Source organism: Lytechinus pictus, chromosome 4, assembly GCF_037042905.1.
Source record: "Lytechinus pictus isolate F3 Inbred chromosome 4, Lp3.0, whole genome shotgun sequence".
Classification (NCBI taxonomy): Eukaryota; Metazoa; Echinodermata; class Echinoidea; order Temnopleuroida; family Toxopneustidae; genus Lytechinus; species Lytechinus pictus.
Window position 1 is genome coordinate 4516838 of NC_087248.1, and position 19275 is coordinate 4536112.

The following is a 19275-nucleotide window of genomic DNA, read 5'->3' on the forward strand; positions in this document are numbered from 1 at the left end:
TGTTATTCAATGTCCTCAAAATCACAATGAGAATGCCAGGAACTTGAATACTTTCTCCGTGTCTTTTTCCCTACGTCCCCTTCGGATTCCCTCCCTCTACCCCCCCCCCCCCTCACTTTCTCTCTCCCACCCCTATACATATTCTTTGTCTCCTTCCCCTTCCATCTGGGACTTTCCCTCTTCCCCTAATCTCTCCCCCCCCCCCCCCATTCACTCTTTCCCTCACTCTATCCCCTCTCTCACTCCTTGTCCCAGTCATTCATTATCCTACGCTCAATTTTTAAAACCCCCAATTGCTCCCACCTAATCCTACCTCTATAGTCTTCTTTCCTCCATTCTTCCACATAACACACAGTACATGCCCCATGAAGCTCAACCCCAACCTCGCAATGAAGTACCACAATAAAATAAAGCAACAGGTGTTTGATATTCAAATTGTCTGTTTTAATGATACACAAGACATCAAACTCATGTTGACATCTAACAATAAAACAGAACACGGTACAATCATTGTACCACATACATACATGAACATATATCAAATATCCTATATAGCTTCATGATTAATGAGGTAAGAAGCTATTCTATTGAAGTCTGAGACATTTCCAAAGTCCTTATAAAGCAATGTTGACCATACTTGTTCCTTATGTGAAACGACCCATCAGGTGGATATTAGATGTAAAGCTCACCATTACTAAGATGACTGTTTCTGATTCAAATCTGCCTTGACTATGGAAAGCCAGTGACATCATAATTATTATAAGTTATATGTTGGTGCATAGTACTCTTGACATACATGTATTTATGTATGGTTGTGCCTATGTAACTAATTAAACAATCAGCATCCTTCTTTTGTTTACAAAATAACAGTGCATAAAGTTTCTAGATGACAAACCTACGGCTTATCATATCTAACAAAAATGAAATAAACAGGAATGTGCAGATTTAAATAAATGAAACACTTATCATGTAAATTCATCTATGATTACCTTTCAAATAAACAATAAAAATTTAAAAAAAAATCAACCTGTAACAATTAAAACCATACCATGCAATAATGAAAAAGCAATGGGAACAAAACATAAGAATAATCCAAACACATATTTAAAAAAAATAATAATGCAATTTCAAAGAAATTCCAGCTTAACAAACACTGTAAACAAAATTGTGCAGAATAAATACATCTAACATAATATAGAAATTATAACAGTTCATGAAATACAACAGGATTGATCAAATTGTTGACTCTTGACAATTTCAACGAAACCCATACTTTTGATTGACTGCAAAGCAGTGCTCTCTTGACAGTTACTATGGTAACTGTGAGAGAATGAAAAGCTTTATAACTTAGTAGCCGGAAAATAGTAGAATAGTACAAGTGGAAGTTTCCCTAACATATACAAGGAGGTTCATCGAATCCTTGATCAAAATAATGAAATCTACAATATCTTTTTGTAATATGGTAATGAATGAAGTAATAAATATGGGAATAGAGTTCCAATTTTCTTGTAGAAATGTAATCCAGCTTGTCTGTAATCTGTCAATTAATTTCATATTTTGAGCAGATTGTATCAATTGTTGTCAAGAAAAATACAACGGTTAAGAAAGTTTCGAAAAGCTTTTGATTCATATCAGAACATTATTCGATTTATACCAATTTCTTCAGAGACACAATCTACATTAGACTTTACGCTTCTGAAATTCAAACAAATTTGCACGATTCCAACCCACGTTGAATCTGCCATTATGTATATTTCACATGATTTGGGAGGAAAAATAAAGCAGCAAGACAAATTTTTATTTATTTATTCTTCCAAGTGTATCTCAAGTAAAGCACTTACTTGGCATTGGAAAGGCCTATTCTACTATGAAACATGTCCACTGATCTTTGTCAGAAAACATCATAGCTGTACAATATTTACACAGACAATATGTACAGGACAGAAAAAAAAACTAAATTAAATTTGACAGTATTTACAATTATACACAACATAAGATGGAATGACATATGAATGGAAACTTGTTCCTTTTTATCGAAAGCAAGGTGTAGGTGCTATGGCAGGCATCTCTTGTTTAATAATCATCATCATCTTCATCATCAGAGAAATTATACTTGACTGTAGCTCTGGCACGACCAGTCTTCTCTCTTGCTGGGACGGTAACGTTTTCATCAATAGCAAACGAAGTTTCATCTTCGTCATCATCATCATCGTCATCTGACCAATCAAAAGCCTTCTTCTTAGCCTTCTTGGCTTTGGGCTGAAAACAGATAAAAGATAATATAATCTAATTAGATCAATGCAATCTCAATCTAGTCTGCTTAAATTACCAAACACCTAATTTTTTGCATGAAGCACAGTTGTTCATGAAGCTTGGTGATTGATCATTCACAATCAATGCAGACATTCCAAAAATCAGCTCCATGGTCATCCGCATACCTTTGAAACATGGCTCCGATGTCATGGTACTGATTAGTGGTTTTGTGGTGTTTATTACTTTTTCCATTTAACTCATTGACTACTGACTTCTGTAATCCCTTATTGCCTTGTGCATAGACCACCAAGTTCCAGTAGGCAACAGATTAACACACTTGAAATTAGAGAGAGGGGGATGTGATTTGTTCAGAGTTGAAACAACTTTATGTCTGTCCCAATTTGGACTGATGCAAGGGGGCGCCTTGGTCTAGTGGTTACGACTCATCATTCAATCAGAGGGACGTGGGTTCAAACCCCAGCCAATGTGTGTCTTCCTTCAGCAAGAAATTTACTCACATTGTGCTGAACTCAACCCAGGTAAGGTAAATGGGATACCCGGCAGGATTAATTCCTTGAATGCACTAAGCACTCGAGCTAAAGCCGGGGTAATAAAATTAATAATAATAACAATGCGCCTTGGAGTAGATTATTTCTAGATAGATGGTGCTACATAAATGCCTATTATGATCATTTAATGTTGACAAGTAGCATGTCTTCATAGAAACGGTCTCACCTTGGATGATTTCTTTGCAGCAGCTTTCTTCGTAGCAGGCTTCTTAAAGGCATCATCCGAGTCTGAGGTAGTTGAAGACTTAACAGCTAAAAACGAGACAGTAAAATGAATGGTCATTACAAGCGAAACATCCCTGTGGACCTAAATACACTCTTCATCATAGAGTTGAGTAGCTTGATACCCTTTTTCAGTAGGAATATAACCATTAACTAAGGTACTAACAAAGACTGTAGCTCAAGGGATAATGTAATCCTAATGGCATACCCTCATGTAGGACATTACCGCACTCCGTATTTTAGCTTTTCATGACATTATACAGACAGAAAAAGCCCCGATTCTCCAAACAGAATGAGGCTGTCCTTCAAGTGCAGGTAATATTTCCTGAGCCCTGCCTTACAAATAGTTTTAATAAATTAAATCAAATTACAATTACAATTCATTTCCAATTTTTTTTAGATATGCAACAGGAATATTAAACAATTGCAATTTGATTTTTATTTGAATCTATTGCGACTCTTTGTTAGATGGGGCCCTGGTGTGCCAATAATGTGAGTGCTCAATCTAAACTTTTATCAGCTCTTTTGCCCATTAACCCTAACTAGGCCGGGCTTTTTTGGCTGTTCTGTGGCCGGGGGGGGTTGATTCTACCCCCCCTGAGATCTCGGCCGCCGATTGTGCGAGCGCTGCAAAAATTCACACGCTGGTAGTGTGCGATGTAATCTACAAGGCTGTATGGTAAAATTTTCCAAAATAATGAGATTTTATTTTATATGAATTAATTATGCTAATTTATGCATAAATCATACTTTTTGCTCTAATTCACTAAATAAAGCTCCTAGAATGCTAATTTTTGGTAAAAATATTCTTTGTAGCATTCTTAACGATCGCAATTGAAAAAAACTTCGGTTTGGAAATCAATTTCTTAAGTATTTTATTGTTTTATGAATTTCTAATGTATTTCTTTGTTTTTCAACCTTTTGTTTTTCTTTGTTTTTTTCACCAGATTTATTGCACAACCTTTTTGAAGCATATTTATGCTAAAATTAATTGATTTCAGCTGTTTAAAGCAAAAATAATCATATCTTTATGAATAAGATGAGAAAACTCAATTTGCATTGACTTTGTACACAAAATCACGTTTTGGAACAATTTTTGGTCTGACATGCACTTACAAAATGTTGCGTAATTTCGGAACCGCGTACTCGGGCGTCGTAAATTTGGTCTCAAAAGATGCGCGAGACTTGAAAGTATAAACTCTGTGAGTGGCGCGGTAAAAAAATTTCGCACGGCGAAATTATCGCAGAAAATGTTGAGGGGGGGGGTTGATTTAACCCCCCCCCCCCGGTCAGTTTAGGGTTAAACTTCCTTCATGACACAAATATTCTGAAAACTACCCCCCCCCCCCCCCCCCCATTCCAGTGAATTCTCTTGACGCCAGTCTGATGTGTAAATACCAACATAAAAAGCTGTTCAATTTCATTATAAACAAACTCACTTTTCTTAGCTGACTTTGAAGCTGCTGGTTTCTTGACAGGGACCAATTCATCTTCTGATGATTCCATCTTCCTCTTAGGGGCTGCCTTCTTACCAAACATGTCTGTGATTGAAGGTTGCTTTTCATCTGGGAAATATATCAATTTAAAAACGATAAACATTATAGTTCTCTCTACACAAACAAAAGTAACTACTTTTATCCAGTATGTTGTTTATTAAGTTGATTGTTATGTTTTGCAATTACTCTGCACATTTAATACTTCCCTGAACTGTTTGTAAATAAACCCTTACAGCCTGTGCTGCTGGTCAATCAGAAATACAAATTAATAAAAATATGCTTCCTTAATTCCCCCTTTTCCTTATTTTTCTGTCTAATACCAACCCCTCCCCCCCCCCCTTCTCTCTCCCATCCTCCACTTCCTCTCTGTCTCTATATCTCCCTCCCTCTATTTTATCTCATTCTCTTGTCAATGATCTCTTTTAACCTACCCTTCTCCTTCTTAGATTCCTTGCTCTTCGTTGCCTTGGCCCTGGGTTTCTTGGCAGGTTTGGCTGCTGGTTTGGGGGAAATGTCCTCATCTAATACAAGAGGTAATGACAAAAGAAAGAGAGACATGAAGCGCATAAGATCTTAAATAACTGATGCAGCTATCAGCACCAAGACAGTAAAACCAGTCTTCTACAACATCGTGAAAGATTTCATGTATGCCCACATGATACTGTTGCTCTTTTCCCTGTTACCACACAATGATCCTAGAGAGTCCTTAACCCTTAAAGAGCCGGGTTATTTGGACCCATCTCACAACCGAGGGGGGGGGGGGGGGCCGATTCCGCCCCTCCCTCCCTGAGATCTCGACCGTCGATCGCACAAGCGCCGAAAAAATTTGCACAGTGTTGGTGTGCGATAAAATCTACAAGGCTGTATGATTAATTTTTTTGAAAAAATAAGATTTTTTTAAATGAATTGATTATGCTAATTAATGCATGAAATAAAACATTTGCTCTAATAAACTTATTATGGCCCCAAAATTGCTAATTTTTTATTCAGACTCTTTGTAGGATTCTGATCAAATGTACATCAAAAAAAATTTGGTATCCCAATTTTTTTCTTATGTATTTTATTGTTTTTTAAATTTCTTATGTATTTCTTAGTTTTTTTTACTTATTGTTTTTTATTGGTTTTTAAGGAATTGTTGCAGACTTAATTCTGATCATAAACAAGACAAAATTAATTAATTTTAATCAGTAGAAGTAGAAATAATGATACATTTATGAATTTTGTCTAATTACAAAATTTGCATTGAATTTGTACATGAATTCATGTTTATGAGCAATTTTGGGTCTGACATTCACTTACATAAGGTTGCGTAATTTCGTAACCGCGAACCAGGGCATCGCAAATTTGGTCTCAAAAGTTGCGCGAGACTTAAAAGTAACAAGTGGAACGCCTCTGGCAGTCTCGCCTGCATTACGCAATTTAATATAGCAGCAGTGCTAACTTTGAAAACTACTATAAAATAATCATTCACAAAAACATCATTCATATAATGACATAATACCACGTTCATTGACCATAAATGACATTTGAACGGAGACTTAAGACTGTCAACTACACCCATGTCCACATTTCATTCACTCTATCCATAAACTTTCAAAGTTATGATGGCACTTCAACAATTACCCCAACATGGCCTAAGTTTATTGACCTTAACTGACCTTTGACTTGGTTTTGTGACCTGAAACTCACAGGGGATGTTCAGTGATGCTTGATTACTCTTATATCCCAAGTTTTATGAACTAGATCCATAAACTTTCAGAGTTAGGATAGTAATTCAACAAATACCCCCAACACGGCCAAAGTTAATTGACCTTTAATGACCTTTGACCATGGTCATGTGACCTGAAACTCGTACAGGATGTTCAGTGATACTTGATTACTCTTATGTCCAAGTTTTATGAACTAGATCCATAAACTTTCAGAGTTAGGATAGTAATTTAACATATACCCCCAATACGGCCAGTTCATTGACCTTAAATGACCATTGACCATGGTCATGTGACCTGAAACTCGCACAGGATATTCAGTGGTACTTGATTAACCTAATGTCCAAGTTTCATGAACTAGGTCCATATACTTTCTAAGTTATGATGTCCTTTCAAAAGCTTAACCTTCGGTTAAGATTTTGAAAATAATTTTCCCAACATGGTCTAAGTTCATTGACCCTAAATGGCCATTGACCTTGGTCATGTGACCTAAAACTCAGGCAGGATGTTCAGTAATACTTGATTAACCTTATGTCCAAGTTTCATGAACTAGGTCCATACACTTTCTAAGTTATGATGTCATTTCAAAAACTTAACCTTAGGTTAAGATTTGATGTTGACGCCGCCGCCGTCGGAAAAGCGGCGCCTATAGTCTCGCTCTGCTATGCAGGCGAGACAAAAAGTCAGCGAGCGACGCAGTCAAAAGATTTCGCGCGGTGGATTAATCGCAAAAAATGTCGAGGGGGCACCCCCCCCCCGGGCCTTTTCGGGTTAAGGGAAATACAGCGGCAGGGGTAAGTACCATATATTCGTGAAGGAGGAAAATGTTGAAATCACACCACTTTCTAATTACTTCCATCTGGCTTGTGATAAAATCAGGGGTCTGTTTTATATTAGTCATTATGGTGACTACAATTGAAATCTTGATCTTGATTGGCTGCTTGTCCCTATTAACATGGTAGTTACCATAAAGAAAAAGAATTTGTTCATCTTTTCTAAAACGGGCCACATGATTATGTCGTTAGGTGACAGGCCTACCCCATCCCCCTAGATATACCTTGTATTAGTACATAACACACCTTTCTTGGAGCTGGCAGTGCTTTGTGTGTCCATAGCATCATCATCATCCTCGTCATCAGAAGCAATGATTGCCTTCTTGCTTTTCTTGGCTGGTGGAGCAATGAATGACCCATCGGCATCACCGTCGTCCTCATCGGCGAGGTCCTCCAACTTAATGGAGTCGTCTGACATCTCGCGTGGCATGGACATCTCAATGTCATCCTCCTCTTCATCGCTAAAAGTAAATTCTATCTTGGCAGCTAGAGATCACAAAAACAAATGGGATATCTTTAAATTCTGCCAAGAAAGTAACTTCAAAGTGCATCTAATATCATTAATTTCCTAAAGTGAAGAATATAAATAAACAATACTGGTATTAAAGTTACTTTTATCCTCAGTAATCTCTATTTTTCTTCGAGTAATATTTTATCTTTGACATATTGCAAATGAACTCATATATTGTATGCGGTATGGTGACTTTTGTTTATAGCGCTTCTGAATATTCATCGTTATTGTTATGAACATCATTGAATACCAAACATAGCACATTCTTGTCTAAGAGGCAACACGTAAGTGGGTAAATTCTGGTGAAATAAACTCTAATTTTCTTACAAGCCAATCGCTTTGGAGCGTTCTCTTTCTTGACTAGGGTGGAGCCAAAGTCATCATCATCGTCGGATTCCGAATCTAATTTCTTGGTGGCCTTCTTGATGGGTTTGAGGGACAAGGTTGATTGTTTCTTGGACTTGGTAGCTCCATCACCACCTGGGTTGATCAAACAGTGAGAAGGTGAAGGATAGATCATGCATCTATCAATGCCACTATCTTAAGGACATGACAAAACATCCTCTTTTTTTCACAATCACCGTTTTGGTGAGTCTCCTTTGTTTATTGCATCAGCAACTGCACCATCAGGGCAATTCCACAAAATAATCCTCCTCGTTGTACCTCCAACCCCATTTTCCCCTCAATCATTACTTCACTTCACAGGTCACTAAAGAAATTATAATTTGAGAGCATTACACTCTTTCATACAAACTAGAGAACAGAGTAAAGTCATAAAAGGACTTGTCAGAAGTTTTATCCAACAAGTCCTAGTAACAGTGTTTCTCAGCCAATCAGAATGAAGTAAAGGTGTCAGATCTGACAACTTGTCGGACAAAAATGTTGATGAAACGCCCCCCTGGAAGGTCGGACGTACATATTTTATAGAATTACCCATCTGCAACAAAGGTCTGATGAAGCTTGGAGTCTCACAAGCGAAAGCATACAAAAAACATGTACAATTTTTATTTTGATGTTTTATGAAAAGTTTTGGCATGCCATTACACCAATTAGATGAACCATTTAAGTGATCAAACTTCAAAAAACATGTCTGAAAAGTAAGACTAGAATTAGATGTGGTGGATTTAGTATTTTGCTTCAGAACACTGTAGAATTTGACTGAAAATGACCCTTGGAAATCTGGGCTGAAATTCAAAAACTAACCTGATTTAGCTTTGGCAAGTCTCTCAGCCAATGAGAGCGGTTCTCTATCTTCTTCAGGAATCTCTGGTTCCATCTTGATCTCTGGTTCCATCTTGATTTCTTTCTTGATCTCTTTCTTGATCTTCCCTTCTCCCGGTTCAGCCTTCACCTTCTGTTATAATCGCAAACAAATAATTCACTTCATAACGATGGTGTTATGAAACATCAAAGGAACAGAGTTAAACAATAAAACATTATACAGGTAAATCTGCCTTGGTCAAATTTCCAGGGACTGTAGAAACCTGGGCCCTGTCTTACAAAGAGTTACAATTGATCCAATCACTCGTAACTCTATGGAAATCCATCAGGGTCATAATTTTTTCTACAGGAAATTTGCAAAACGTCTGTTGTTAACAAAGGAGAACACACCAAATTGTCAAGAAATCAATGAATTCATGGATATACATTCATATCTAGAAAATCTTTTGAACAAACATGCATTTTATATGTTGACTCTGCTGGCTTGCAATCGATCGGATCAATCGCAACTCTTTGTAAGACGGGCCCAAGTTGGACTAAGGCAGAAATTGAGTTTAACAGATTCAGGGGTCTGTTGCAGAAAGAGTTGCGTTTAAACGCAAGTAAAAAAATCAATCGCAAGTCCCAAATGCGCGCTGTTGATTGGTTGAAAATCAAGTTGCGCATGATTTTTAGAGTTGCGATTGATTGCAACTCTTTCTGCAACGGGCCCCTGGTCTAGAATAAAGCTCTGAATCAGACAATTAATGCAACTTATGCAGAGCTGCCAACCTGAACATGAATATTTCAGTATTTCACAAGCTGACAAAATCAGTATTTTGGTGAGGAAATCACTATTTTCAATGAAATACCAATGGACATGATATAAAACTGAAACTTTAGAAATCAGTATTTCGCATGAAAGTCCATTAGTATTCTTATCATTTTTTCAGTACTTAATACGGAAATCAGTACTACCTGGCAGCCCTGCTAGTGGAAAGTCACCTCATGGAGTGTCTACTGTGTATCAATAACAATCTACACAATCAAAATAATCACAGGCTTTTTCAGAAGCTCATCACATAAACCCCAAAGTAGCCGTGCTAAAGCCGGTGTAACATTAAGCAGCGCATGGAAACTTTCTATTAGGTGCTATATTTACTATTATATCCTATATAAATTAAAACATGTATGCTGATTGGTTTAAATAGCATCATGTGACTATTTCGTGATGATGTCGAAAATGAAACGCCCATCGAAGAAAATGTGCTATTCCGTGATGTCAATGATGGAATAGTCAACTATTCCATCATTGACGTCACATATCATGATTGCACAAGCACTAATACGCGTTCCGCGCGCTGAGCGCGTGGCTTCGGGAAAAGTAGGTCAGTCAGCGCGGCTCGTTTGGTTCAGATTAAAAAGGATGGACTACAAGTACAAGAACTAGATTATCAAGTTCTATTGCTCTAACTTATTAAAGTAGGATATAAAACAAATATACCAGGCCTTTATTTCGAAAGTATAGAGGGAATTATTCATCCTCGGTTGTACTGGCAAAATCACTATAATAGTAATGCCAGTCCAACCTCAAATGAATAATTCCTGCTATACTTACTCAAAGCCTGGTATATTTGTATATCATTACAATTTACTATTATTACTATTATTACAAACCGACTTTAAATGGATCAAACCAAGTGAATTTCCTCCAGAAACAAAATAAGAGGGAGGAAATCGCATGTACCTTTGCTCTCTTCTTCTCAGCCTCGACAGCTTTCCTGAGAGCTGGATCAATGCGTGGGACCACACGACGTCCCATCGGGGATGGTTTTGTCTCTTCTTTGGTTAGAAGCTTCTGCTTACGTGGTTTGGGCTTGCCCTTGGCTCCCTTTGCGCCGGCTGAGATGACCGCTGTCGATTCATCCTCTTTCTCCTGGGCCTCAACACGCTGTCAACAAACAAAACAATCGCATGTTTCATGGGAATGATTGGAGAGAGACTTGCTTTTCAGTAATACAGGTAATTCTACCTAAGTTGAAACTGTTGGGACCAGGGTTGGGCTCTATTACAAGGTAATTGATCAATTAAGTAATTAATTACATTTTTGTGAGTAATTGTAATTGTAATTGAAATTTTTAAGGAAAGTAAATGTAATTATAATTGAAATAAACGTGATTGACTTCAATTACTGTCAATTACTTTTAATTACATTCAATTACTTTACAATAAACTTACTTAATATATGATTTAATTTAGTAAACTTTTTCATGTCAACTGATTCAGCATCAAAGAGTGTCATAGGCAGAATCCATGCTCTTTAACATAACCCTTCATCTTGTCAGTTTCTCTGTAACTTAGAATCATGTTGAAAAAGGTGGTGCTAATACATACAGAATACAAAGTGATTTCATTTATGACTTGTATAGAAAGTAATTGAAATTTTAATTGACAAAAGTAATTGGTAATTGTAATTGAAAAATGTAACTTAATTGAAAAGTAATAGTAATTGAACATTTCTTCAATTACATAATTGTAATTGAAGAAACTAATTGAGCCCAACCCTGGTTGGGACAGGAAACTGTTTGACTTAGGAGGGATTTGACTTGGAAGATATATAACAAGTCTTCCATAATCTGGTCTGAAAAAAAAAATCGCTTTGACTTATATGTTAGCCTGTAGTTACCAAATGAACAAAAAGAAAACTAAAGAAGAAACAGATAAGTAACCTTTTTTTTTTTACAACGCAAAGTATTTTCTGATGTTACTCCTTTCCTTATAACAAGACAAATGTAGCTCCATTAATTTTCATGTGCACAACAAAGTTTAGTCGAAGTCAAATGAGGAGAATATTAACCTCAAGTACAACACATATAGCATAATCCGGTCTAAAAATTGTTTTGACATCAGTGATTATTTGAATTATGAAATGTTGAATTACAACTAAACAATCCATACAAATGGCAGAGATCTTACAACTTAGCAGATCTAAAATGAAATGATTTCAGTAACTTTCCATTCATGAAACTGGGCTCTGATTTGAGCTCAGTTATATAGACTTACATCAAGCTCAGCAGAGAACAATTCTAGATCCTCAGTCCACAGCATACTAGCTGTCTTGCCCTTCAAAATTTCCAGCTCACGGGCCTGCAGAAAAAAAGTAAAAAACACATCCTGGTTATAAAAAAAACTTCACAAGACCAATAAAATCATTTCAAAATAAGAAACAGTGTATCATGTTAATTGTAATGCAATGGGAATGTACACCTAACACCTTGGTGATTACATTCGTCGTTAAATTTCCAACTCAATGGCCCGAATTCACAAAGGTGGTTTTGAAAACCCACGGTTGCGTCCATGGTTTATGCAGGTTTCCTGTATAAATTACGCTTAATGAAGCGCGTATCGGGCGCGTGTATAAAACATGTCCAATGCTGATGCGCGCTTTTGTCACAGTGCGCCAAATTGACGCCTGTAACCATGATTAGATACGCTATTTCATTCATGAGTCCACTGTTTGAAGAGTGGGCTCATTAATTAAAAACAGTGGACTCATGAATAAAATAGCGTGGATAACCACGGCAACAGATGTCAATTTGGCGCACTGTGACAAAAGCGCGCATCAGCATTGGACATTTTTTAATATACGCGGTAAAATAAGCGTAACTTATACAGGAAATCTGCATAAACCATGGACTCAACCGTGGGTTTTCAAAACCACCTTTGTGAATTCGGGCCAATGCGTTTTGGAGTACACACTTGAATACCATGGATGAGAATGATCAGCTCCACTAAACCAACAAAGATACCTTACCTTGTCATCCCTGTTCTTCAGAAGCTCATCCTTCTTCTCCTTCGTCAGACTCCACAGGGCCATACCAAGGAGGTAGTTGTAGTCCGGTCCCGATGCGGGCGTGGCCTCTTCGGCTCCCTCGTCCTCTGTATCCTCCCCACCTTGCAGCTTAGCCTGGCTCTCCTTCCATGCCTTGACAGGGTCCGAGTCAAAGCCACGTTGGATGAGCACCTGGATCATGTCCTTCTTAGGCATGTTCTCTGTTATCAAAGGAAATCGACAGTGAGTAAAGGCAGTGAGACTGATCTCAGTACTTCCTGTGCCCTGAAACAAAAAACTTAGCTAACGATCATATGATTGATTTTTAAGACTGATTTCATATACAGATTGATTCTATCATTAAAAGAAATCAATTATGTTTCCAGTTTGTGTTACGGGCCTCAAGACAAGGGGAACTAATAAGATTATCTGGACAGGGGCCACTTTCCTGATGTTCGTTCTAATTTAATTTTGCAAAACTCGGTCTAACTACCAGGGGTTCAGTTAGGCTCAGTGGTAGCTCATCCACCTCATGAAAGCGAGGTCATGGGTTCAATCCCAGGCCAAGTCATACCAATTTTTTTAAATAGCACCTTCAGCCATTTAGCCAAGCGCTTGGTGTATTTGAATGGAGAGGGGTAATAACATATCAAGCTATGAAAGGGCCTGCAGGAAGACCAGCAAAATGAGCTGAAGTGGCTACTCTTGGTAAATTTGAGTTATCAACCATATCAGATATCTGAGCTGGTAATTAACAAAACTGTATTGCTCTTGATTTTCTGAATATTGGGAAGGGATAGGTATATTGTTTGTATTTTGCTCGGTCTCAATGCGCGTATTGACTTCGCTCACAAAGACGACGCAAAATATACCCTTGTATTTTCCCTGGTATCACATCCGGGCGTTTGAGGATAAGTAGAAAGAGATATGCTTCATAATGATCTGTGCAGCAACAATTTTAAGTCACAATAAAGACGATACTGGATCGGGGCGGGGCGTTGGATATGCGTCCCGAGGGATGCAATCTTATAGTACAAGTACGTCATAATAGTAAAGTGCAGAGCCTAGACCCGTGATATAGACATGACAAAGTAGAAATAGAACCATATTCTTGAAAGAAATATCTCCATTTTCATGATTTTGCTCTAGATGACTGGCTCTTCTTTACGGGAACATCAAATATATTGCCCTTGTCTAAAGACTCGAGGCCAACATGATTCTTTTGTGGGCAATATATATGATGTTCCCCTCAAGGACAGTCAATATTATATAATTATCAATATTTCATTATTTTGGTGGCAAAACAGCAGACAGCAGATGACCACCAATTTCAGTAGAGAGGATGAGGTGGAGGGGGAATGGATAAAGCTTACCAATCTTGATCTTTCCTTCAATCTTCTCCAAGATGAACCTTGCCTGGTTGTTGAGTCTGGCGGATTCGGCCTCAAGGATTCCTTCCAGGTAAGCCTTGCGTTGGTGGTACAGCTCCATACGCACCGCAAAGAACTCTCGGAGGATGTCAACTACATTTTCATAGCGACGGATGCAACCATGGCTGTCATACAAGACCTGGGGGTGCAGCATAAAGAGATACGATTGATGTTTACAATTACTTGTGTGACATATTTTATGCAGTTTGTCATGGACTAACAGCTACACATAATCAAACCATGAACTGCTATTATATCTTTCATCTATTAATTCAAGCCTTTATCTACATATCTATCATTGCGTTGAGCGTTGTGGCCCAGTGGATTAGTCTGCGGACTTTGAAACAGAGGGTCGCAGGTTCAAATCCCAGCATGGCTTCCTTCAGCAAGAAATTAATCCACATTGTGCTGCACTCAACCCAGGTGAGGTGAATGGGTACCTGGCAGGAATTTATTCCTTGAAATGCCGAGTGCTGGAAAGCTGCTTGAGCTACAGCCGGGGTAATAATATCCAAGTCCTTTGGAAGCGCATAGAAATATTATTCATGTGTTATGCGCTATACAAGAACTGGCTATTATTATTATTGCAATGTAGGTCTCATACAGTATCTTTTAAGAATTATACTTTCTTATGGGGAAACATAAGACAATCAACATTTTCTTGTATGTAGAACACTCACTATTGTCCATTATTACTTCTTCTAATTTACTAATCAAGCCATGATAATTCATAAAGCATTACACCTTATCATATAAGGCACATCATTTTATGAAGGTCCTTCACTTAGGGGGTGAGAAGTACGTACTACATGTAATAAGCCAGTTCGTAGTTCCTTTCTGCGCATGATCAAAAGATTCTACGCATGATCAGAGGAACGTCATTTGTACTAAAGTGACAGGGTGGTTTAAAATCTAATGAGATAAGCACCAACTTTGATGTCTTGATTATTCATATATTCTTTTGAATTGTTTTCATTTACATCCACAAAAAACAACAACGCGTCCACGAACGACTGGTTTTCACAGTTTGCCAAGTACATTGTGCAACATGCTATGACATGCATTCAAAGTAGGAATGCAACAAATACCTTCATAATGTGTTCATTGGTGTGCTATTCTAGTCACCTGGTCTATTCAATTTCTTCATCCTGCTATGTAAGGCAAGCTTACGTAATATTTTGCTTTGAAATCTGCCTATCATAATGAAAGAAATGAAAGGTCATTTGACCGAAAATTGTACGAACTGGTCTATTTCAATGAAAAAACAACATCCAACTCCTTAAAATAGTGTGTTCAGAATAATCCTTACCATGACATTTGTTTGAGAGATTGTGGATTGGAGTTTAAAGGTCTTATGCAGTCCTTGTTCCTCAGCCTTCAGAAGCTTATCCTCGCTCATCTTGATCACAAACTTTACTGTGGTATCGGTATGATACTCCTTGTAGTCCCTGAAGAATGAAATTACGTACTGTTAGTAGAAAAGTGGTTATCCTTACTCTAAAGGGCAATTCCATAAAATAATCAACGTTCTTGTACATCAAACCCCCATTTTTCTTCTTTCTTATTTCACTCCAAGACCTGCTCACGTCATGATAATTAAACAGCATTTAACAAGAGCTAGTAAGTAGAGACCATTCGTACAGGTGGATTCCACAATGCTTGATTCTCAATCATTCACATGCATATCATGATTGCATCTGCAATGTGCTATGGATAGTCCCTTAAAATGATCAAAATTTCTGAGTGTCAACAATGTAAAAGCAGTCCTGAATCAATTTATGATACATTCTGTCCGTTTACAATCTATCATCACAAAGTATTCTGCAATAAACCTTGGCTGTCAACAAGTCAAATGTAGTCATTTTAGTTGATTATAGAACTGTCAGGATTAGAGAAACAAGTCCCCGCTTTACCTGAATGGTAATCTTATGTAGATTACCTTTGATCCCTAATGCACTCGCAATCCCTAAATGTTTTTTAAGAGATAGATACAATTCATAAAAGGAAAGAAACACAATAATGATTTACGTGATCATGGGTTGGACTTTCTCGGATCCATGCAGCATAGGTTCTAGGACCTGTTCCTTGTAGACCTGGGTCCAGGTTCTCACTGGAAGCTCAGTAATCTCAATGGTGTTGTTGTCGATGATTGATACCTCTCCGCTGACCACAAAGCGGTTGGCCTCGAGTTCTTCAATGGTCCCTTTGAATCCCTTGTATGATGGAATCTGAAATGAAACGAGATAATAAATCTCATGTTCATGTAGACAGATAAATAATTGATTTGAACATGATTCATATAAAGTGCATCCCAGATCAAATGAAAACAAAAATTCATGATGCTTTATCATAGCACAATCACAAAATGATATGATAAACAAATGTCCTATCAATGTGAAGCATATGGTTTCCTCTTCGGTGACATAACATATGCTCCAGTGACAGATATCTCTGAGGGCATAGGACCGTAATAGTTTTTGGTTCAAAATAATGTAAAGATTAGGATTAGGGTTTATTTAGTTTTGGAGGTAAGGTTTGATGTTTGGCTTAACATGTAGATTTTCCATCGGAGCAATTGTCGTCGGAGCAAATGTCATGCAATCCTTCTCAATAGCTGATACAATAGATGATTAGCATGAGCACTTGGCACTTATGGACATGTTCCTGTAATACATCTTTTTAATGGAGAGAAATATCAAAAGAAAAGTGTGGTCACTACAGGGGTGTGAGTGGTCACAAATAAAAAGATCTGAAAAAAGCTGAAGAGTGTTGAAAAAGTCTGAAATAGAAAGAGCTCCCATACTGTTTGTACAGAGGAAGGCCAAAAATAAGCTGAAATTAAGCTGAAAATCAAAACAAAAAAATCTGGAATCAGATTAAAATCCGAACTCTCACATCCCTGGGTCATTAAAGACAGGTGGTCTTTCTAACTTAAAGGTCGCTAAAGCAGGTAAGACTGTATAACAAAGGGTTATACCATAGGAATAGGTTCCTCTCCTGCGAGCAGTCTTCGGATGTTAGTAGTCACCTCCCGGACATCGTAGTTACTGATCTTGGTGCTCCAACCGGTACCGATACCCTCACTCCCATTGACTAGAACCATTGGAATGATGGGTACGTAGGTCTCAGGCTCGATACGCTGGTTGTCGTCGTACTCGTAGGTGAGTAGGTTGTCATCGTGAGCGGGGAAGAGGAGACGGGTCAGGGTGCTATGGTAGAGGGGATGACAATAGAAAATGTAAATGGTATGATGCCAATCAGTGCACAATAGACAGACTCTGTCATTCTCATTCACTAAAGATTTCAATCCATATTGCTCAATATTATTCAATGCAATCTCTATCTAGTTTTCACGAATAGACCAAAAAGGAAATACAATATTCAAAGTAAAGATAGACACAAATTGGAACAGTTTTTGTTGCACAGCTGTGCAGTCTTGTGCGACTCGATGTACATACATGTGTGTCTAGAATATTTTCTTTGCAAGAAAAACAGCATCGCTAGTTGCTGAATGGGTGTGGACACGGAAGGTCATGTCAAGTCGAAGTGAATGTTTACCTGAGCTGAGTGAAGATGTAACGAGGGCTAGCAGCGTCCTTTCCTCCATGAAGACGGGTACCAAACTGACCAATGGGCTGCAGGAGATTCACGTTGTTGCTACCAACAAAGTTCTGCGCCAAGTTGATGATGGTGCTCATCAAGGATGTCTGAAAATAAAAAATAATACTAATTAAAAAAAAGGGAGATGTTAAAACAAAATCATTTGTTTATCAGTACCATGACAAGTCATAAACTATTTTCCCTGGGAAAAAAGGATAAAGGAAAAAATATGATTTTTGTGATGATGAAAAATGATTCATCTAAACTATGAAAGAACTGCTAGATGCATACATCTTTGCAATTAAACACAATTCAAAATGGTGAAAAGTGGCTGTAAGTGACAAACAGATTTTGCATTTGATATCAAATTTTCATGCCATCCCTTCATCATTCAAATCTATAACAAATACCTCTCTCAAATTTGGAAAATTGAACTAAAATAATAGGAAACATTGGGTAGACAATAAGCATCGATTATTGCAAGAGCGAGGAATGATTGTCTTGTGAGTGATGATCAGAGATAAGAGTAAGAACGTACTAAGGTTTGTGAAACAGTACCATTGCCATAATCGGCTGAAATAGCATTAGGAGAAAACAAGACTTGAGACTGCATTATTTGTGTATAATGTCTGCTTCACTGTTCTATTAAATGGATGAAAGTCGGTTCACAAACTAAGTCACATCTACATGTACATGTGACTGTACGTGGTAAGGATAACTCACTTCACCGTGATGGTAAGCTGAAAGCTCAGCCACAGCACCAGCCATCTGGGCAACCTTGATCTCTTTCTTCTCGTACTTCTTGAAGCAGGTATAAACAACCTTACGCTGTCCAGGCTTCAGACCTAACAAGATGAAACCATGAAAATAAGATATCCATAAATAAGAACATTGATCAACCCCCCCCCCCCCCCACCACTTGAAGAGCTTAACATCGTGTGTTTACAGCCACGGTCCAAATACCTAATAACCCCCTCTCCTCAAAACAAACAAGCTTACTGAGTTTAACCGACATGATCAAATTAAAATATTGAAAGCTCAAAACCTTGCATTGGTTATTGTATTGATAAAAATGTTGGATCAACACTGAAAAGCCAACATTGAACTTGAAATCATCCATTGTCTAGATCAGGGTTCCCATAGAAATTCGAAAACAAAATTCCATGACTAAATTGCTGCTTTCCATGACTTCCCATGACATCCCCAGAGTTATGTAGAATTTGGGATGTCACAAAACTGGGGAAAATGTAAATCATGAACACCAATTATAATAGCAGAGTATGATCACAGAGTATGGGAGTTGAGAGACACAAGACAAACTGGAAAGTTGCCATTGCCAAGAGGTAAATGCAATTCCATGACTTTTCACAAATTTTCCAAATTCCCTGACTTTCCATGACCACAAATTTTTCCAGGATTTTCCATGACTGTGGGAATCCTGTAGATTCAGTAATTGTCTGTGAGGTAGTACTACTCACCATCAAGCATGGATGGGATTGATCTCTCATTGTCCATGTTGGAGAAGAGAACAAGTTCCTTGTTGATGAAATCTGTGTATGTGATGCGCCGGGTATCCTTGTTGTAAAGGTACATCTGATAGTTTGAAAAGACAAAAAGAAAAGG

General features: G+C 37.8%; 1 protein-coding gene across 1 annotated transcript in view; it reads right to left on the reverse strand.

Moving 5' to 3' along the window:
* Positions 1-422: 422 nt before the first annotated feature.
* Positions 423-19275, reverse strand: part of LOC129259677 (DNA topoisomerase 2-alpha-like) — a 30053-nt gene continuing 11200 nt past the window's right edge. The window contains exons 10-26 of the mRNA XM_064098118.1: positions 19131-19245; positions 18376-18497; positions 17611-17759; positions 17030-17261; positions 16081-16280; positions 15362-15500; positions 13996-14191; positions 12605-12843; positions 11854-11937; positions 10538-10741; positions 8794-8944; positions 7918-8070; positions 7326-7565; positions 4972-5061; positions 4484-4609; positions 2989-3074; positions 423-2259 (exon numbers count right to left, since the gene is read on the reverse strand). Coding sequence (XP_063954188.1) covers positions 2074-2259; positions 2989-3074; positions 4484-4609; positions 4972-5061; positions 7326-7565; positions 7918-8070; positions 8794-8944; positions 10538-10741; positions 11854-11937; positions 12605-12843; positions 13996-14191; positions 15362-15500; positions 16081-16280; positions 17030-17261; positions 17611-17759; positions 18376-18497; positions 19131-19245 — 2712 coding nt within the window. The 3' untranslated portion in view covers positions 423-2073. The remainder of the gene's footprint in view (positions 2260-2988; positions 3075-4483; positions 4610-4971; positions 5062-7325; positions 7566-7917; positions 8071-8793; positions 8945-10537; positions 10742-11853; positions 11938-12604; positions 12844-13995; positions 14192-15361; positions 15501-16080; positions 16281-17029; positions 17262-17610; positions 17760-18375; positions 18498-19130; positions 19246-19275) is intronic.